This window comes from Typopeltis vanoorti, chromosome 19 (assembly GCF_054136105.1).
Source record: "Typopeltis vanoorti isolate ZY-2024b chromosome 19, IOZ_Tvanoo_1.0, whole genome shotgun sequence".
Taxonomy (NCBI): domain Eukaryota; kingdom Metazoa; phylum Arthropoda; class Arachnida; order Uropygi; family Thelyphonidae; genus Typopeltis; species Typopeltis vanoorti.
The window spans coordinates 72,287,489-72,310,433 of NC_143567.1; the positions used below are offsets into that span (position 1 = coordinate 72,287,489).

At 35.6% G+C, this 22,945-nt stretch overlaps 1 protein-coding gene across 1 annotated transcript in view; it reads left to right on the plus strand.

Annotated features, from left to right (window-relative positions):
• LOC150096239 (midasin) overlaps positions 1–22,945 on the plus strand; it is a 1,081,806-nt gene that overhangs the window by 869,307 nt on the left and 189,554 nt on the right. The window contains exon 72 of the mRNA XM_090409469.1: positions 6,282–6,386. Coding sequence (XP_090265595.1) covers positions 6,282–6,386 — 105 coding nt within the window. The remainder of the gene's footprint in view (positions 1–6,281; positions 6,387–22,945) is intronic.

Here is a 22,945-nt window from a genome sequence, read left to right on the forward strand (position 1 = left end):
TATATATATATATTAAAGAGTATTGGTGATAATCCACTTCCTTGAATAAGACCTCTGTTGGTTTTAATTTTTTCAATTGTTTCATTTAGCTTTCTTCCATTATATTTGCTATTGTTTTGTGGTTTGTGGTGGAGCTTTCAATTCATACAGTATGTTGATTAATTTTGTTCTGTCGATTTGATCATATGCTTTCTCATAATATAGGAAGATCATATATATTGGCAGGTTTAATTCTATTTTTTTTCTATAATGTGTTTGAGTATAAATGTGGGATCTGTGCAGGATCTTCCTTTCCTAAAGCTGCATTGTTCTTCTCTAATAATTTCCTCAGCCCATGGTGTTAATTTACTTTTAATTATATCTAGATATATTTTATAGCATGTATTTAATAAGATATTCCTCTGTAGAGTCTGCTGTCCTTTCTGTTTCCTTTTTTTGAATGGCTGGATAACTGGATTACAACTATCACAGTACCCATAAATAATATCAAATAATATTATATATATATATATATATATATATATATATTATTATTTATTTATTTTATCATATATATTCCATTTATGGGTACTGTGACAGTAATCCAGTCATCTAGAATCCAATGTTTTGACCATCTTCTGAATTGTGCAGTGTAGCCATAATAAAATTTTTATACATCTTTATTTGAGCATTTCTCAGTAGATATTATCTACTCCAGTTGAATTTCATACATTTCAGGATTCTGATGACTTTTTCTAACATATAAACTCCTGATTGCATTCCTATTCAATATTTTCAATCATTTTTTGTCACAACTTATTTCAAAGAAACCACTCCAGACATCCAGATTATATTTATTTTTCTTCAATTTTTATGTTACTGATACATTTATAGCATTCTTTCCTCTATTTCTGATCTTTTTCAAAAGCCTCCAGAACATTTTGCCATCTTTCTGATATTTATCTTATGTTCATCTTACTAAAGTTTTTCTGTGACTTTTATTTATTTAGTTTTACACACAGCTTTTGTAGCTTTCTGACCTTTTTCTCTGTGTCCCCTCAAGTCAGCAATAAGAAAAGAATAAAAATAATTTTATTCTTTTTTATTGCTGCTTTTTTTGAGTTCTCAAATCTGCCATGAAGTTCTGATTTTTCTTTCTTTGCAAACTTCATCACATTCTTTCCTGGTTAAAACAATTAATGTTTTCTTCAAATTTTATCACTGAGTCTCCAATGGTTGGTTCAAATTCTTTCATTTCTACTCCAGTAATATTTGTATATGTGAGCCTAGGTTCCAAAAGCTGCCTGACTTTGATTATTTTTTTAAAACTTTGTGATGATTATTTATTATTTCAAATCTTGTGTATACTTTTGTATCCTGACTAAGTAAGAAGATAGCTCTATGAACAACCTAATCATTAAGACTTTTTCACTTCTTCAGTGAAATTAATGAATATCATGAAATTTCTGTTATGTAACCTTAGGGGTAAGAATAGAAGTATTATGTTAGTACTACCTGAAAAGATTATATCATTACTAACTTCCTGTCAACGATTTTGCTGTAAATTAATCTACTACTTGTCAGGATTGAAATATTATCATATCTTATATTTGAGTCTTCTAAGGCACTTTTTACTATATCCATCTCGATCTTGGTCTTCCTCTGTGTCTTTGTCCTGCCATCCTGTCAAGGAACAGTTGTTTTGCTAACCTCTCTCATTCTGTTTAATTGACTATACCACCCGAAATTAGGTATCATGATATCATTTTTAATATGATACCATGATTGATACTATCTGGGAAAGATTAGATACCCTTATCTTTCCCAGAACTCTCATATCTTCAGTTCCTAGTCTGTGATCAAGTGTTTTATTTGTAATCCAGCTGTCATATTCATAAGTTAAAACTGATTTGAACACTGTTCTTGTGACTAATATCAAACCACACCAGCTTTACTTATACTGTTGTCAGTTTCCATATTTAAATTAATTTTAATCTTCATTAAAAATTGTACATAAATAGCTGATGAAATAATTTTGTTCTATAAGTTATTGATTTAGGAGGATGCAGGTGATAGTTTTTGTTTTGTCATTTTCATTGTCCTTGTCTTTTTATTGCTGATTTTTATACCAAATTTATTACAGCAGTTCATCAGCTTATTTAGTGAATCCTGGTGATTTGTACTGGATTTATTTACAAGTATAAATAGTCCAAATTTCTATATGTCTGCTATTCATTTTCTGCTATGGTTAGTTCAGTAACAAGAATCTTGTTATTTTTTCTTTATATCAGCTGCAATCTCCAGCGATTCATAAAATCACTCAGTTTCTAGAACATTTGTTCTATAGGCACATCAATGTACTTGAAATTACTTTCCAATGAAGAAGTGGTTTCCTGTTTAGCGGGTCATTGCTGATATGATACCTCTGTAATTCTTCTGCTAGATCACTTGCTTTGCCATTAATATTTCCTAAATGATGCCTATCTTTATTTCTGTGGAGGTTCTTCCAGTTGCTGAATTTTCACTGTTTATGCCTTTTCTTTTAATGAGTGACTCATTTGTGCCTATAATCTCAGAGAAGGTTCTATTAAGATAGTGCAGGAATTTTTTGAGGCTTTAGAGAAAGCAACTGACACAATGAAAAAAGAAAAGTTGGTCCTTGTTGGGAATCTAAATAGCAGAGAGTAGGAAATGATTGTCAGACAGAAGTATTTTAGGAAGATTGAGAGAAAAGAGCAAAGCTAATAATAATGGCAAATAATTGTTGGATTTCTGCTCAGAACATGGACTGGTTATTATTAACACCATGTTTCAACATAAAAATGTGTCCAAATTCACATGGAGAGAAGAGGAAAGGAATATGAAAAGTCTCACTGACTATGTTTTTATTGATAGTGATGTTTTCTGACTGATTCAGGACATTAGAGTGTACAGAGGATTTGAAATTAGAAGTGATCACCATTTAGTCTTGAACAGGATAAAATTGAATTTCACATTGAAAAGAAGAACATATAAGAGAGTTTAAAGCAAATAAAAATTGATCAACTCTCAGATGTAAACTGTAGACTAAAATATACAAACATTATCCAAGAAAAAATGAAAGAGTTTTAGAACAGGAACCAAATCTTGGAGGTTCATTGGCAAATCTTGAAGAAAATATTGATTGATTCAGCCAGAGTGGCAAGTGGTCAGGTAGTCTGCAAGAATAGAAAAATAAGAACTACTGAGTGTACATAGGAAATTAAAGAGTTGAAGGAAAAGAAGAAAGCATATCAAAAGTTCCTGGCAAATAAGTCAGCTTGTGCTCTTAGAGAATACAGAGGCAAATGTAAGAAAGCCAAACACTGTGTAAAACTAGCTAAACAAAAGTCACGGGAGGACTTTGGCAAGAACATAGAAAATAAATATCAAGAAGATGGCAAGATATTCTGGAGGTTGTTGAAAAAGCTTGGAAATGGAGAAAAGAGTGCTGTAAAGGGAATCAGAGATGATAAAGGTGACAAGAAAACTTTTGAAAAAGATATCCTTGATGCGTGGAGTAATTATTTTGAAAAATTGCTAAATGAAACAAGCTGTGACAGCACGGTGGTAAAAAACACTCAACAGGCAATAAGTAGACAACAGAATCAACAAAGCTGGTATGGTGGGAAGTCAACTGAATAAATTTATATGGAATAAGAGAGAAATTAGTCAAAATGCTATATTAGCTGTATACAACACAGTGTTCGAGCCAATTTTAACTTATGGATCTGAGAGCTGGGTTAGAAATAAAACACTTGACCAAAGACTAGAGACCACAGATACGAGAGTCCTGAAAGAAAGATTAGGAGCATGAACAGATGATCAATGGCAATATCATATTAAAAACAAGGATATTAGGAAAAAACTTGACATGGTTAGCACAGCTAATCTCAGGTACTGTTGCCAAATGAATATTATAAAAACAGCTAAATCTTTAAAAAAAAAAGGAGTTAAAAATAAAAATTTGAAGCTAAAATTTTAGAGGTAGTAGTTGATACTTTTCAATTACTTACTTTATTCAAGTTGAAGTGATACTTGCATATAAGTGGCTAAAAACCTTTCAAGTGGCCTTCTGCACTTAATTCACCCACGTTTTCACTTATATTTTCAACTTTATTATATGTGGCCATCGTTCCCATATTTCTCAGGTTGTAAATACTGGTAAAATGATAGCCTGTACAGCACTTGTTATGCCTGAAGCCATACCTGACTGACAAAATAGCTGTCGGCATTGGCAATTCCATCTTGCTTCTTAATTTAGTTTTAACTACATTCGTGAAACTAAAAATTCGTTCAATTTCCACATTGGAATTTGGCAGTATTAATAAATTTATTGCACACTGAGCAATTTCTTTAAATGGATTCATTCCAGGTGCATCTTTGCATTCTCGTACATCAGTCCAGAATAGCTCAGTGTTTTCTATATTTGTCCATTTAAGTGGATAGTATTGTACTGATATTCAGCAGCAACAACATCTTTCTCTGTTTTCAGCATTATTTCTAAGATAAGAGTAACAGGTTCTTTTATATGTTTTAGGGTATTGTCAACAGAAAAAGAAGAGATCATTCTTAAAATATTCAAGTTTTCAGGCAACCTTTGCTTAAGCTGTTTGAAGAGACCAAAAAGAAACTGTCTTGCTCTATTTCTAAGATTTTGCTCATCATTTTGTGTCATTTTCTTTTGTATCATTAACTCTGAAATTTTTCTTTCAAATCTATAACCAAGATTAGTTTTGGGATCCAAATAGTCATCAGCCAGCGAAGGTTGGTCAATTGGTAGAGCCTCTGCTATTTATTGCTCACAAAAACTTAAGCAAGTTTGAGCGCGGTTAGTAGTTGGAAGGGGTTCGATGGTGTTGGCACACTCTCCCTCGATGAGTCTTTGGACTCCCTGGAGGTGTCACATAATAATAATAATAATAATCTCTGACTTTAGAGGATGAGGGTTGACTGTGGATGATTGTAGCACTAACATATTGTAGCTGAAACAAGTTCTGAAGGAGCTAGGTGCTAGATTAAAATTTTTGGAGCTAGGGAAGGGAAAAAGGAGCTAGATCTATCTCCAAAAGAGCTTAATTGGCAACACTAATCTCGTATGGTCATTTTCACAGAATGGGAGAGGAACGATTAGCAAAACAAGTGTTCTCTTCCAGGTTGGCAGGAAAAAGACTCAGAGAAAAACCAAGATATATGTGGATTGATACAGTAAAAGTGCCTTAAAAGACAGAAATATAAGATCTAATAATGTTAAAGTCTTGATAGGTAACTGATTGATTTGGAGGAGAATTGTAGATAGGAAGTTAGTGGTGGTGTAAGTTTTCATGTAGTACTATCATCATGTAGCACTATCATATCCTGTACACCCCTTGTGGGTACATGTCAGGAATTTGATGTTGATGGTGGCACATTAGAAGCTGAGGAGTGGATATTGAATCAGAAGTCCTGCTCAGTTTTCCACATGTCTTTATAAGCTATATGGAAACTTCCTCCCAGTTATCTTGCTTTGACTCTTAGGTGACAGTTGAATATTTCATGATGTTACTATTTTTGCATTATGCAGCTTTGTACTATTTCTTCATTTGTGCAGCTTCCTCTTGAGTTTCATTCTTTAAAATAGGTAAACCAGCCAGAATGATTCATACGATTTACAGGAACTTAACCTATCTGCATGCAGATAGGCTTAACCTATCATATGCAGTAAGCAAGTATATAAGAAGCTGTGATAGGCCTTAGCATAAAAGGGAAAATAAGCCAAGTTATTGGCTGTTACAAGCCATTGAGCCTTAGTATGAAATGTAAAATGGTAAAAAAAAAAAAATGTGAAATCAAATTTGAAACTTCACAAATTGATGGAACAATTTAAAGAAACAGTTTAACAGAAATTGTTAGCAAAGTCTTGTTGGATGACATATTACACTTCTTTTCCTTGTTGATAAGAAGTAGTTAATTTAAAGAAAGTTTATTATAGCAAACCTCCCACTATACAAAATTGTTCCTTTTGTCCTAACATTGAGAACTGACATCCCTTTAAAGTTGGTTCCTGGAATTGCATGTTCTATAAAATAAATGTTTAAATACATATCATAATTATATTTTAATGATCTTTACCTTGCGTTAAATGGTTTTGATAATAATATCAAGGAATTAACTCTTTTATTAATTAAGTATTAACATGTGTGCCACAGTAAAATTTAATATTTATTTTAAAAATTATTTCTCTTTCAAATAACTCTTTTTTATATAATATCTCATATTGTTATTTATTTATTTTTATTTCTCAGGAATTTATAAAAATTTCTAAGTGGAATGATATCAATTTCTGGGCTGTGAAACAAACAGTTACAAAATCTCATAAAATGGTCTATAAACAAATGAAGCGCTATGAGGTAAGAAACAAAAAAAAATATATTACATTGTAAATTTAAAAGTATTTATAGTTATGTGCAAAATATGTATTTATAATTTTTATCATATTTTCTTCCAGTTATCATTACTGACTAATTTAGTGAAATTTTATTACTTATATTAAATACTTTACAGAAGAACTTTAATTGCTGTTTAGACCTGATTATTTTAGACTTATCAGAAAGAGGACATCTACCAATTATAGGAACATATGTGAAAATGAAGGTGAAAAACAAAGAAGTGAAGAATTTTATAAGTTATTATGAGATATAGTAGCTAATGATTTTGTATTAATAGCAGGTGACTTAAATGGATGAATAGGTAATGAATCAATACAATCTGTGGTAGAATATTATGCAAAAACTTGTCTAAAGAAATTGGAAGAGATTAATGTTCTTTGTACCTTAAGGAAATTAAAAATAATGAATATAATGTTCATAAATTTACCTGCTCAGCTTGAAACCATAAATTGACTACTTCATAAGCTAATAATAAACTACCAAAATGAATAAATGATTAAGAGTTTTCAGAGGTTACAATATTGATTCAGATCATTATCCTTTAGTAATAAAAAAAAATCAAATGATAATCAACACTTCTATAAAATATATCTATTACTACATCGAGTAAATGTTAATACATACTTAAAAGAAACAGAACAGAATAAAAAGAAGAAATAGAAGAAGAATGCGAAAAGTCTGACATAAATTACACATAAAGCACCATCAAATGTCTAGGGGGGAAAAAAAGAAATAATGGAAATGAAAACAATGATGAAATCAGGAATGTTTTTAGGTACAAGATGAATTTCAACTCCCATCTCTACCCCCGGTGCAAGACCACCAGCTTATTGGAGGCCTGAAGTGGCTTGAAAAAGTTCCATGTTTAATCTCCAGAGTAGGGTTTACAGGCTGTGTAAAAGTAAATAAATATTTTTTGTTGGCCTGGTTAGTATGTATACTCTTCATCCAGTAGACTGTAGATTTAAATCCCATCATGGGCATGGATGTTTCTAATTGTTCTTAGGTGTGAGATGAATTTCACTGCGCAGTGCATGATCACTACTCTGCTTATTGGATACCTGAAGTGCCTTTTTCATGTTAGATTTCTAGAGCAGGATTAGGAGTGTAGAAAGGTCATGTCTGAAAAGCTGGGTTAGTGGGACTTGTTATAGAAACAGAAATGAGCTAGTGTGTGTTTACAAATGCTAGAAGTATTCAAAACATGGGGAATGAAATTGTGGTGTTGATAGAGTTCATCCTCCCAAAAATTGTTGATACAAGTGAGACATGGTTGAACAAGGATGTCATTCTGACAAGAATAGAGATGGAGTAATATGTCATCTTTCATGAAGACAGACAAAGCAAAAAGGGAGAGGAGTGTTATTGATGATGGCAGAAGAGTTGTGCCCATCTAGGGTGGAGATGCAAGGAGCATATACTGACAGTGGTTTTTGAAGCAGTATGGTATGAAATGGATGAAATATTTAGTAGGGTGTTGCTGTAGACCTAGTAATATGGAATGCAGTGAGAAGGAAATATTCAGACAAATTGGTCTGACTAATAAGAAAAGGGTAATCGTTTTGGACATTTCAGTTATGGTATTGTAGACTGGAATGAAAAGACCGCATCAGGAACCAAAGAGAATGAATTTCTTGAGTTTTTAAGGCATAACTACCTTAAGCTGTACATAACAGAGGCCACACCTGGATCAAGGGTCTTGAATTTTATTATCTCACTAGAAGATATTGTTGTAAATGAAGCGTTACATTATCCTTCAGTTGGTGAAAGTCACCGTGAAGTGATCACTTGGCTGGTGGCCAGCCATATCAGGGCTTTTGTGAAAGAGTTATATGTTGACCTATATGGTAGGTGATTATAGAAAACTCAGGGGGTAGCTTGCAGCGATATCATGGAATGAGGAATTGCATGGAAAGGAAAGGAAATCAGTGCTACTTGGTCTCTACTCAGGAATTATCTGGTCTATTCCAAAGGGTCAGGCAATTAAATAAGGTAGGACACAAGATGAGTGGAAATAATCAGTTACATGAGGAATAGAAAGAGCAAGCAAGGAAGGTGACTCAGTAAAGGTAGCAAAAGTGCAGTATGAGCAGCAGTTAGTAAATGATGCTAAAAAAAATCCTAGGCGTTTTTTCGATATGTAGCCAGTAGAAGGAAGAATGATTATGGGGGGATGATGTTGGTCAGTGATAATGGGAGAATAATAAACACTAAGGAGGATATAGCAGAGGTGTTAAATGAGCAGTTCATTAAAGTATTCCATTCCTGTGATTCTAATATAATGCAAAACTTGAGAGCAGTGGGAATGGGGGAGGAACCACTGATGGTGAGCGAGCAAGAAGTATATGAGGAATTGAGTAAACTTGATGTCAACAAGGCCATGAGACTTGGTGTATCGTTGCATGTCTTGACGAAATGTTCCACGGAATTAGCAACCGCTTTAATGTACATTTTTAACAAGTCTTAGATTAGCCCAGGTCATGAAGGCATGGAAAGATAGCAAAATTGTTCTACTTTGTAAAGGAGGTGATAAACTAAGGCTTCAAATTATAGGCCAGTCTACTTGTCTGGAGTTGTGGTCAGGGTGTTGGAGAAGCTAGTGAGGACAAGGATTCAAAGCTGGGTGGACAGCAGTAGAATTCTCGTTAATGGACAGCATGGGTTTTTATTATTATTATTATTATTATTATTATTGTTCCAGGCAACTCCAAGGAGTCGACAGACTCATCGAGGGAGGCCCTAACATCATGTCAAGAACAACTATTCGACATTCACACAGTATCTATCATACCTTGCCTTGAACTCATTCACGGTCGTAGCACCCACAACAGACTGGAAGCTTATTCCACTCATTCACTAATCTCGAAGTAAAAAACCTAGCTCTAACACCCTTGTCAACCATGCTCTTGCCCAGCTTCCATTCATGGCCCCTAGTCCTCCCACCACCAGTCATATTTTCAAAAATATCTTCTGGATCAATCTTATAGAAACCCTTCATTAATTTGAATGTCTCAATCATATCACCCCTCCTTCGCCTATCGACCAATTTCTGCAACCCACAAATCTTCAACCTATTCTCATACGGTTCATTCCACAGACCTGCTATCATCTTGGTCACTCGTCTCTGGATCTTCTCCACTTCCTCCCCATCACGAAGAAACCCTGGTGCCCATAACTGGGCACAGTAGTCCAGATGGGATCTTATCAAGGCTCGATACAGAGGAACAACAACTTGTTTGTCTCTGCATGTTAAAGTATTTTTCAGAAGCCAAGTGATTTGGTGAGCTGTTTTAGTCACTTTTGCAATGTGCCCCCTAAACTTCAATTCCCTATCCACCAACACTCCCAAATCCCTGGCCTCATCAATCTCCTGGAGTACGGTTCCACCAATGCGGCTATTCTTTTCACCCCAAAGTGCATAACCTTACACTTTGGCACATTAAATTGACATCCATTTTTCCTAGCCCAGTCCTCCAAACTATCCAAATCATCCTGTAAAATTTTGACATCCTGTGCACTCATAATTGCTCTACCCAACTTTGCATCATCAGCAAACAAGTGAACACTTCCTCTCAAATCCTTTCCTATATCATTGATGAACAAATTGAAAAGCAGTGGTCCAAGAACAGAACCCTGTGGCACTCCACTAGTCACAAGCCGTCTTTTAGACTCCACTCCTGAATAAATCACTCTCTGGTATCTCTCCTTCAACCACCCTCCTATCCATCTCACCAACCCTATATCTATCCCCATCTGCTCCAGTCTACTGATTAGGGTTCTATGTGATATCCTATCAAAAGCCTTGGCAAGGTCCAGTAGTATTACTGTAAACCCATTGCCCCTATCCAGTTCAGCCGTCACTGTGTTATAAAATGTGAGCAAGTTACTGAGGCATGATCTACCCTTCATAAAACCATGTTGTCCCCCATAGAATATATCCCATTTTCATCTATCCAATCCTGTATTCTTTTCTTGACTAATTTCTCTAAGACCTTGACAATGATTCCTGTTATGCTGATTGGCCGGTAATTTTCAACAGCAGCCTTGGAACCACCTTTATGCAGCGGAACTATTTTCCCCTCTTTCCACCCCCCTTGGGACTGACCCAGACCCGAGACTCAAATTAAACAAAATAGTCAAGGGCACTGACAGTTCTTTAGCCTCTTCACGTACGACCACGAGCTGGTATACTATCCAATCCCACAGATGTATTGACATTGAGGTTATGCAATAGACTACTCACCTCCACTTCATTCACCACAATTCCCGTATGATCTACTGGTACATTCGTTTCTGCAATGTCACCACCTGGATGATATATTCTTGCAAAGTGCTCACTCAGTAACTCAACTATATCAACTGATTCAGTTACCTCCCTACCATCGGCATTCTTAAAAATCATTCTGCCATGTACATTTTTCCTTTTACTTGCTACATATCTAAAAAACTGTTTAGGATTCTCTTTAGCCTGCATGGCCAATGTTCTTTCGTAATCCTTTTTTGCTTTTCTTACCACACTCGTTACCCTTCTGGCCTGCGCTTTATACCGTTCGTGTGCCTGCCGGTCACCTTTCTCCTTAAATTCCCTCCATAGTTGTTTCTTTTTTTTGCAGTTCAAGCTTAATGGTGTTATTCATCCATTTAACCCCTAGTTGAGATACTATTCGGACTTTAGGCATAGAGTCAGCCATTACCTCCTGCAAACACTCCTTAACCACTTCCCGTGTACTATCAACATCCAGCCTTTGCAGTTTTACGTGCCATGGCACTGAACCAAGCAAACTCCTAAGCTTGTCATACTTACCATCCTGGTAATTCCATATGTACCCTGTCTTAATTGAAAATTCCACACATTTAGCTACCTCCAAAGTCAAGATCCTATGATCACTCTCACCAATTGGTGGCAACGTGGTCATATTTGTTACACCAAATTCTCAGATACAATTACTAGGTCAAGCACTCTCTGACCCCTAGTATTTTCTATTACATGCTGTCGCAGATAGTTATCCCTTAATAACCGCATAAAATCCAATTCCTTCCTCCCGTGTGTCCTCTCCTCACTCCAATCAATACGACCATAGTTGAAATCTACCATAATAATTACCCTCCTTCCACTCATTTCTTCTATTTGCTTGTGCATACTGTCACCACCATCTTTTCCATCACCTGGTCTATAGCAGCACCCAATTGTATATTTAGTTCTGCTAGCCACAATCTCACACCAAATGGCTTCAAATGTGCTCTTTTCTCAATCCTGCAATTCAACTTCTATTCTCCTTGGCTGCATCTCATCAGCTATCATCAACAATACTCATCCCCCATTTTATTCTCCCTGTCATTCCTGAACTTACTATACCCATCACATTCAATCCCACTAGCTATATCATCTACAGTCAGCCATGTTTCACTAATACCAATAACCTGTGGTCTGGAAGTGCCAACCATGGCCAAAAACTCTTCCTTCTTTTTCCTAATACTCCTAGCATTAGTGTACATGAATTTAAGACCCTCATTAGCCCCAACCCTACCTTGATGCCTTATATTAACTATCCCACTCTGATTTGTTGTCCTTATTTGCTCGGGCATATTATATTCATTATTACATTCAACTGCCTCCCTAAGGACTGTATATCTACTCACCCCCCCCACTTAATAAATCTAGTTTCCCTGAATTTGCACATCCACCACATTCGGCAACACTTTCTCAAGTCTTCTTACACCGTAACCATTCAAATGCAAGCCATCCATCTTATATAGATCCTTTCTCCCATCGAACTCACTCCACACGTCCACAAATTCCACACCACTCGTCATGCATAGCTCACGCATAAAGTCATTCGCAATTATGGCCCTCCTTTTAAACATTTCACTGTCATACCGTGGCAAAAGACTAATCATTCTAACTCTCTCACTCTTTTCTTTTGCTACCTCAAACAATTCATTCAGGTCTTCTGTCATTTCCATTTTGTCTCCTTTCAAATCATTCGTACCTGCCACAACAATCATTTCTTTCACCCTTTCCTTTTGCTTTCTAATAGACTCAGTTACATCCTTTATGGTCGCACCGGGTTGGTACGATTTTGTCAAATCCTCTACTATCACACCTCGTACTAACGAGTCTCCATACAGCACTCTATCCTTCATTTTGTTCATGTTCACACTCATACGTCTATTTTTCCTGTCATACTTTTTATTATTGGCTGGTTCATTCAGTCGACTTTTGCTCATACGCTCTAGCTGCTGTTTTGCCCTTTGTATCGTACCATTCAACAAATCTTGCGTCTATCTCATCTTTTTTATTCTCAGTAAAACCATTAATACTATCATTCACACTTTCTACATTCACACTCTCACAATTCTCTGGTACAACCTCGCCGTTTCTTGTCATATCCCTATTTTCTTCATTCTGAAGTTTGACAAAAATATCACACTCATGATCTGAAATACTCTTCAATTTCTCATTCTCCCTACATTTTCTACACACATTCACTTCTTTATTATCATCTAACCACACTCCGACCGCACTCTGCAAAGCATACATTTCGCAGCTTGCTTGCACACTGTATCATCTCTTTTATACTACCGTTCTTTGATAAAGATAGCGAACCATCATTACTGGCCGCCATTTTCCTACGTACTGGAGCTATACTTACTTGCAACGTATTTTATCAAATTATAAATTATAACACACCAAAAACACACAAAACGATGCACTAAGAGACGCAAGGCAAACAAAACTACGCAATATTAAAGAAATTTATCAACGATAACTGAAAATAATACTTATCTTATCCGGAGCTTTCATGAACACTACACACTACTCTACTAAACTGCACTACTATGAGTTTATTAAAGGAAGATCGTGTTTTAGCAATCTGATTATTATAACAAGGTGACGAATACATTAGACAAAGAGGATACAAATACAGTAATATATTTATATTTTGCAGAGGCTTTCAATAGATTGCCACATGACAAGCTAGTAGCTAAATTGGAACAGATGAGAATGGATAGTTGATTAGTGCAATTATTTGGAGGTTGGCTGTCCGATAGGTATCAGCAGATTGTGTGTGGGGGAGTGATATCTGTTTTGGGGCCATTGTTTAACACGTTCGCTTCCAACTATGAGTATACTCGTAGTTGGTAAACCAGCTACACAAGCCAACTACGAGTATACTCGTAGTTGGTAAACCAGCTACACAAGCCAGCTACGAGTATACTCGTATGACGCTTACCGCTGGCAACGAGATTACTGTACTGACCTTGAAGGAGTGAAAATGCTTGGCTTGTGGAGCTAGCATCAAAACTGCGTATTCTCATAGATGGTATATGCTCTGCACAAGCCAACTACGAGTATACTCGTATGATGCTTACCGCCGACAACGAGATTACCGTACTGACCTTGAAGAAGTGAAATTGCTCGGCGTAGGGGAACAGACTATACCGAAGTGGCATGGCAGCGAACGTGTTAATTTGTATATATATACCATTGGAAAGGACTTAAATGATATACAGTTGTTCAGATGATGCAAAGTTGGAAAGAGTTGTGAGAGGTGGAGGAGATATTGTAGCTTTGCAGACATAAATAAACTGTCTGAATGGGCAAGTGTGTGTGTATATATATGTGTAAATGTCAGTTTAATGTTTACAAAGTGTAAGGTTTTAACATTTTGGAAACACAGATGAGATGCAAAGTATAGGATTGGTGGGGATATTTTGAAAGAGATGAAGGATTTGGGGATTGTGGTCTCCACTCCAATATTACTCTAACCCATTCCAACTTAATTATTATTATTGTTGTACATAGACTTATTATGGGAGACCCACACTAATGTTTGCACACATAAAACCTATCATACTTCTCCTTAAACTCATTTACTGTTGGGTCACTCACAACTAATGCTGTCGATCCATTCCACTTCTTCACCGCTCTCCAGGCAAAAAAAAATCTAGTTCGCACCACACTCTTACACAACTTCTAAATCATTTCTACCACCTCCTGATCCCTAAGAAACCCAAGTGACCAAATCTTAGCTTCATAAAGAGGAATAATAATTCCTTATCTGAACTTCTTAGCATGTTTTTCAACATCCAGGCATTCCTTATTTTGGTCTTCCTCTGGGTCTTTTTCCTGCCAACCTGGCAGACACTTGTTTTGGTAATCGTTCCTCTCCCATTCTGTTAAAATGATTACATCACCTGAGATTAGTTATGCTAACAATGTCATGTTCTTTCCTAATATCCTTATTTTGAATATGATATTGCTATTGATCATCTATTCATGCTCCTAATCTTTCTCAGGACTCTCATATCTGTGGTCTCTAGTCTTTGGTCAAGTGTTTTATTTCTAACCCAGCTCTCAGATCCATAAGTTAAAATTGGCTTGAACACTGTGTTGTATACAGCTAATATAGTCTTTTGACTAATCTGTCTCTCTTATTCCATATAAATTTATTCAATTGACTTCCCACCATACCAGCTTTGTTGATTCTGATGTCTATTTCCATATTTAATTTACCATCTTCACTAAAAATTGTGCCTAAGTAGCTGAAATGTTTTACTTGTTCTATAGGCCCATTCATAATGCAGTTGATATTTTCAAAGCTTCTGCCTATTTTTGTTGTCTTGTTATTGCTGACATTCATACCATGTCTATTACAACAGTTATTCAATTTAGTCAGGGAATCTTGCAAACTTGCTGTGGATTTATTTAGAAGTATAACATCATCCACATAAAGCAAAGAGCTGACATTAACATCTCCAATTTTGATATCATGTTGAATACCACTTTCCTTCATAATGTGGTCCATATAGCTAATGAATAACAGAGGGGGATAATGCACATCCTTGTCTGACACTAGATTTAACACTAAACAATCTTCCTGTATTCCCTTCCATTTTAACTGCTGATTTACAACTCAAATAAAGACTAAGTATTGCTTGATATAATGCCCCATCAACACCATACAAATGTAGCATTTTTGAATAAATTTTCTCTTAACACCTTGTCACATGCCTTTTCTAGATCTACAAAATTTAAATACGGATCTTTGTTATATTCCAATGATTTCTCAATAATTTGTCGCAAAGTGAAAATCTAATCCTGACAGCCTCTATTAAGGATTGCTGCCAAATAGAGGCTGCAATCCTTCTCAACCATTTCTCAAATATACTTGCATAAATCTTACCAGGAACATTCAGTAGGGAAATTCCTCTGTAATTCTTATGTTCAGGTTTATTTCCCTTTTTATAGATGTGTACTATGAGAGCTCTACTTTACTTATCTGGAATTCATTCCTCTGTCCAGGGGCCTTCTAAACTATGCAGTGCAGCCACTGTAAGACTTTTATAACCATGCTTTAGCATTTCTGGTCGAATATCATCTACTCCTGCTGCCTTTCTACATTTCAAGCCTTTGATGGGTTTTTCTACTTCAAGTATGGATATGTATTCCTGATAACATGCCTGAATGTTTTTTTACCACTGTGCTGTCACTGCTTGTTTCATTTAGCAATTTTTCAAAATAATTATTCCACTCATCAAGGATATCTTTTTCTCCAGTTTTCTTGTCACCTTTATCATCTCTATTTCCTTTTACAGCACTTTTTCTTCCATTTCTGAGCATTTTCAACAACCTCCAGAATATCTTGCCATCTTTTTGATATTTATTTTCTATGCTCTTGCCAAAGTCTTCCCATAACATTTGTTTAGCTACTTTTACACTGTGTTTAGCTTTCTTACATTTGTCTCTCTATTCTCTAAGAGCAGAAGCTCACTTTTATTCATCAGGAACTTTCAATATGCTTTCTTCTTTTCCTTCGCTGACTCTTTAGTTTGCTCTGTACACCATGGAGTTATAATTTTTGTATCCTTGCATCACATGCTTCTCTGACTGAATCAATGTTTTCTTCAGATTTTGCCATTGAATTTCCAAGATTTGGTTCTTGTTGTGAAACTCTTTCATTTTTTCTTGAATAATGTTTTTGTATTTTAGTCTACTGTTCACAGATGTGAACTGTAGACTAAAATACACATGTTATGTTTTCTCACTGTCAACAATAACATAGTCAATGAGAGTTATCTTATTCCATGCCTCTTCTGTCCATGTGATTTTATGCACCTTTTTATGTTGGAACATGTGTTAGTAATAACCAGTTCATATCCTGATCAGAAATGTAATAGGTGTTTGCCGTTATTATTAGCTTTGCTCTATTCTCAAAATTTTTCCAAAATATTTCTGTCTGTTTGACAATCATTTCCTTTTCTGCTATTTAGATCTCCAACCAAGACCAATATTTCCTTTTTCATTGTGTCAGTTGCTTTCTCTAAAGCCTCAAAAAATTCCTCCACTTCTTCCTTAGTAGAACCTTTTGGAAACCATAGACACAAATAAGTCTTGTTGTCCAGTTCCCATTGTGATATTTTCCCACATCACTCTACTTGATATTGCCTGCCATTCAAGAAGATTAGCCTTCTATGTTTATCTGGGTGATGCTCCAGCCTGCATGAAATTCTCTCATGTTGTACCATCATTTTATATTGTAGTTTAAGCCAATAAGAATACAATTTGGTTGGCTAAATCTCAAATTACTAGCCAATTGTCATTTATTCAGTATCCAAATGAATACCTAACAGGGTCAACCATGAGAAAGTAAGAATTGGACATTAGGCTAGACACCCTGGTCAGTTCTCTGAATTCCTTTAAAGGTTATGTGGATGTCTCCTGTTAGTTATACAGATTTGATCCTTGAGCACCTGATTAAATTGCAATCATTATCCTTTGCCCACAGTACCATCATTATCAATTTCCTGATATGTACCCTCAAGGGGGGGGGGTGGGATTCAAGTTGCTATGACAGCACAATGCCAGTTTATTTAATTCATCCTGCAGAATATCTACACCAGCTTTATCAACTACTACCCTCCCCAGTTTTGCATTATCAATAAATACTGAGTATCCCCCTTTAAATCTTTTCTTATATCATTGATATACAAATTAAAGATTAGTGGCCCTAGTACAGAATCTTGAGATACTCCACTAGTCACCCTCATTCTCCTAAATGCTACTCCACCATATACTACTCTCTGGTGTCTATCTGTCAGCCATCCTCTATCCATGCTACTAGCTTCACATCCATTCCCATTTGGTCCAGTTTTTGTAATAATTTTCAATTTGGTATTTATTCTGTCAAATGCCGTTGCATAGTCTAGCAGTATCATAGTATAACCGTTTCCTTTATCCAGTTCTGCTATCACTTTAATTACAAAATGTTATGAATACATTACTAATATAGAACTTACCCTTTCTAACATTTTACATAGTTTTTTTTTTTGTCTTTTTATTACTAATTTTATACCCAGTTTATGAGGTTGGTGTGAAAAGTTCTTGGCCTCAACCATAGATGGCAACACTATCAGCATGCTTTTTTTTTTCTAAGTTAGTACATCTGTCATATGCATCAGTGTGAAATTGTAAGTCATTCTATCAAGTAGATCATTTTATACAGCTTTCTGAAGCAAAAGTGTTGCCTGTATCCCTTGAAATGGATAAAATTGAGTATCGTGTGGTTATAAAATTCTTTGCAAAAGAAGATTTAACACCAAAAGAAATTCATTTGAAGTTCATGAAAGTTTATGGGCACTCTTCTCCTTCATTTTCAACGATTAAGAAATGGGCTGCTGAGATTAAATGTGCCTTGAAGATGAGCCATAAAGGATGCCCAAAAAAGTAACAACACCAGAAATCATTAATCAAGTGCACGATATTTTATTGGATGACCAGTGAGTCCAAGTGCATGAAATTGCTGAGACTATAGACATTTCAAAAGAACATGTAGGAATTATTTAAATTAAGGGGATATTTAATCCCACATTATTTCAAAGCCAAATAAGAAACTCTTAGGTAGAAATCAAATCAAAGAGTTTCATGCTGAATATAGCAAGCTATAAAAGTTCGGAGAGTCCAAGCATAAGCAAATACCTGGGTAGTACAATACTGAGCAGCTCGTAGTAAAGGTGAATAAAGCTAGGATCACTATTCTTAGTATTAACCCTAATGTAAAACTTATCCCCTAGGAGATGTATGTTGTTTTACATTAAGGGAGATAGGTCACTACCCAGACCGGTTTCACCCTTTATTGAGGTCTCATCAGTGAGTAGGTAGACTAATAAATACCAAGATTGTAGTGATAATAGCTTTAATACTTTACGGTACGAGTTGTTAAAGAGGTGCACAAATAAATTAATGAAATAAAGAGCCAAAAGACTTCACTTCGGCAATGTAAAAATTATTTAAATTAAGGAACGTAGGATATATTTTGCATGAAGAATTGCATATGAAAAAGCTTTGCGCAAGATGGGTGCCAGACTTTCTCACAGCAGATCAAAAATGCACTCACATGAAAATCTCTGAACAGTGCTTGGAGCATTTTAACAAGAATAAAACTGATTTTGTGCATCAATTTATTACTATGGATGAGACTTGGATTCACCATTACACACCAGAATCAGAACAGTGGACAAAAGCTGGTTGTTCAGTGCCAAAGAAGACAAAGTCAGTTCTATCAGCAAGAATGGTCATGGCATCAGCGTTTGGGATGCTGAAGGCATTTTGTTTATTAATTATCTTGAAAAGGGTAAAACAATAACCGTGGAATATTATTCCATTCTTTTAACCAGACTAGACAAAAAAATTCGTGAGAAAAGACCTGGTTTGCAGAAGAAAAAAAATCATCTTTCATGACAGTGCACCTGCCCACAAAGTGTTTTAGCAATGAAAAATTAAGGAATCTGCACTATGAATTGTTGGAATATCCACCCTATTCCCCAGATTTGGCTCCCTCTGACTTCTGTCTCTTCCCAAAACTAAAACTCTTCCTCTCTGGTCAGCATTTTTCTTTGAATTGCAGGTGATTGCAGCTGTAGAGGGGATATTTTGCCGATCTTACTGAGAACCACTACAAGGACGGGATGATGGTGCTGCTGGAATAAATGTATTCGTCTTAAGGGAGATTATGTTGAAAAATAAAAATAATTTTGAAATAATAAATTCATTTTTTCATGTTAGGCCGAGAACTTTTCGGCCACTCTCTTCGAGTATCACATTCCTTTCCACCCAATGTTGGATTTTACTTATCCAGTCCCACTGCTGTATTCACAATCATTTTTTCCATATATTTGAACACCTCCTATTCATCTACCTCAATTTTGACATGCATATCTTATCTAACATTATCTAAAATTAATGACTGCACTGCTTGTTTGAGAATAATACTGCTCATGGACATTTTGCTTTCGGAAGACAGAAGCTTACATGCTTTCCCTTCCAAAACATCTGCAGGATTTCTTTTGAAACTGCTTTGGTCAAAAGAGAAATTATCTCTCTTTCTCTCTCTCTTGCATTCCAGAACTGAATGCTTTTAAGTCCTTAAAACACAATAGCAGTCATATCATGACTAAGGCAGACAATGGCAAGGTTGTAGTCATCCAATATAAGAGAGAGAATATTACAGTTAGATATCATTAATGCCTCTTGACTACTTTCTGATTCTACAGTTAGTCAGATTAATAAACTAAGCAGTCTCATAGATGTTGCTAGCATGATGATGATTTAATGTGAACTCCAGTCCTTTTATTCATAAACTTCATGGTCTTCCTAAGATCTATAAGCAGGATATTCTCTTATTTTCCATTGTTGATTGTACTGGTTATCAAACACACACCCCTAAACATTTCAGTTTTTCACAAAGATTTGGACTCGAAGAATGAAACCTGTGATCTTTATATGGGCCTGTCTGATATGTTTAGTTTGGATATGGTCTCACTTTTTACTGACATACTTTTGAAAGATAGAATTGAATTATTCACACATGATTTTCCAGATGATATTATTAATCCTTTTGATTTTGTAATTCATTCTGGATATTTTGTGGTTCAGGATAAACATTACCAACATACTGAAGGTAGATATTGCAATGTCGGAATCCCCCAACCCTCTTACCCACTCTTGCTAACTATTTTAGGGAACAGTATGAACAATAGTGTCTCCTAATATATATTTGTTTAAAACCTACATTATAGTACATATATGTTAACAATATGTTTGTGTATTGGATAGTTCTTTCTCTATTTTGTGTGTTTTGATTATTGCAGTTCATCCTAGAATACCTGTAGAATAGCCTGTAGGATAAACTTCCTCCAAGCATCAAAGTGAAAAAGAAAAACAATGCACTACCTTTTTTTTTTAGGTCTGTTAATTCTTCAGTGGGGTAGCTGTCTTCACTTCTCTGTGTTTTGGAAGAAAACTCATACAACATGATAAATCCATTCACAGTCATCCTTGTCTAAGTATTGAGAATGTTAAAACTTTAATACATTGTACTTGTGCTTTATATTCCACAGATAACTTACTATGTCAAGATTTATAATACATTAATCCAACTTTTTTAAATAATGACTCAGTGAGGACTTAATAAATTATGAGATTCTCATTCCACATCCTTCTATCAAAGGCATATCAGAACATACTTGCTAAAATTCTCAAGTAGCTTAATATTCATGTAATTTTTCATCCCATCCAGAAAATTGCTACTTTCTTTCTTCATCTAAAGATAAACTTCCTCCAACAAGCATGCCAGTGTTCTCCCAGATTCCTTTACTTTTGTGGCCTATCATATTTAACACAATCTGTCTCTTCTTCACAAATAACATATAATGTACATCTAGTATGATATCTTGAATCTGAACAATCTTTACTTGCCAGCATCCTTTTACAGTCCAGCTGCTTTCCATTCTCAGGAAAAACCTTCCTCATGAAGTGTTTCCTAGGTTAATTTCCTTCTCCTTAAATCTTGACTTCTTGCACAGACCCAGTGTGCAATTTCTTCAAACACAAGTTCTCATTTGGCAGCCAGTAAATTTGATAAGTTGTTGAGTTTGCAAAAGGCAGTGATTTTTGTCTTGCATATTATTCGTTTAAGATATGTGTAGGTTTGTGAATGGCAGGATAATGAATTGAAAATTTAAAATACCATAAGTGTTTTGAACTTTCATTCTATTCACAATAAAGGTATCATTACTCTAGGAAGCTTGTTGGATAGACATTGTCTATTACAATGTTACCTTGGTTTGCGAGCATAATTCATTCCGAAAATGTGCTTGTAATCCAAAGCACTCATATATCAAAGCGAATTTCCCCATAAAGAAATAATGGAAACTCAGATGATTCGTTCCAAAACTCAAAAATATTCATATAAAAATGATTAATACAAAATACATATACCTTCTTATACCTTATATATGTATACCTTTTTATATTTTTATTATTTAAATGTAATATACATAAAGTAATCAAATTTATTAATTACTGTACATTACAATTACATATTAGTAATTATATTGGGTAGAACGACTTTCATTGTCACTAATGGAATCACTGCTATCTGTTGAATCTTTTTTTTTTTTTTTGTGCGACTTTAACAAGGAACCTATCCAATGACACTTGCTTTTGCCTCCTTTTGAGGATTTCACGGAAATATGACATTGCATTGTCGTTAAACAGATTCATCGCTCTCACTGCCACAGCCTTACTCGGGTGGTGCTTTTCTACAAAATTTTGCACTGTTTCCCACATTTTACACACCTTCCTAATCTCATTTGAAGATAGGGATGTCTCCGTCTTTTTCTCTTCCTCCTCAGAAGAGATCTCCTCCATAACCTCTTGCTGTTGCTCGCGATGCAGATCCATTAGTTCGTCGGTGGTAAACTCCTGGCCATATTCCTCCACCAGCTCTTGAATGTCGTCCTCATTCAACTCCAGTCCCATGGTCTTCCCCAAGGACACAATTTCATCGACAACTTAAAGCTCTTGTTCATGAGCAAACCTCTCGACGCAATCAGACCACAGTTTTCTCCAAGCAGAATTAAGAGTTCCCTTGGACTCTTGACCCCCATCCCAGGCTTTATCAATGATCTTGATGCAGTTTACAATGTGGAAATGATTTTTCCAAAACTCTTGGAGGGTAAGGTTAGTTCCTTCGGTCACCTCAAAGCATCGCTGAAATAGTTCCTTGGTGTAAAGCTTTTTAAAGTTCGAAATGATCTGCTGATCCATGGGTTGGAGTAATGGAGTAGTGTTGGGAGGAAGGAATTTGACCTTAATGAACTCAAATTCTTCCAGTAAGTCGTCCTTGAGGCCTGGAGGATGAGCAGGAGCATTATCCATAACCAGCAAGACTTTGAGTGGCAATTTTTTTTCTAAAAGGTATTTCTTCACTGCAGGACTGAAGACTTCGTTAATCCACTCAATGAACAAGATACAAGTGACCCAAGCTTTGCTGTTGGACCTCCACATAACGTTTAACTGGCTCTTCTGCACCTTGCATTTCTTGAAGGCTCATGGATTCTCAGAATGATACACAAGCAGTGGCTTGACTTTGAAATCACCGCTTGCATTAGCACACAGCAAGAGGGTGAGACGGTCTTTCATGGGCTTGCATTCTCTTCTGCTGTAATGTAGGTCC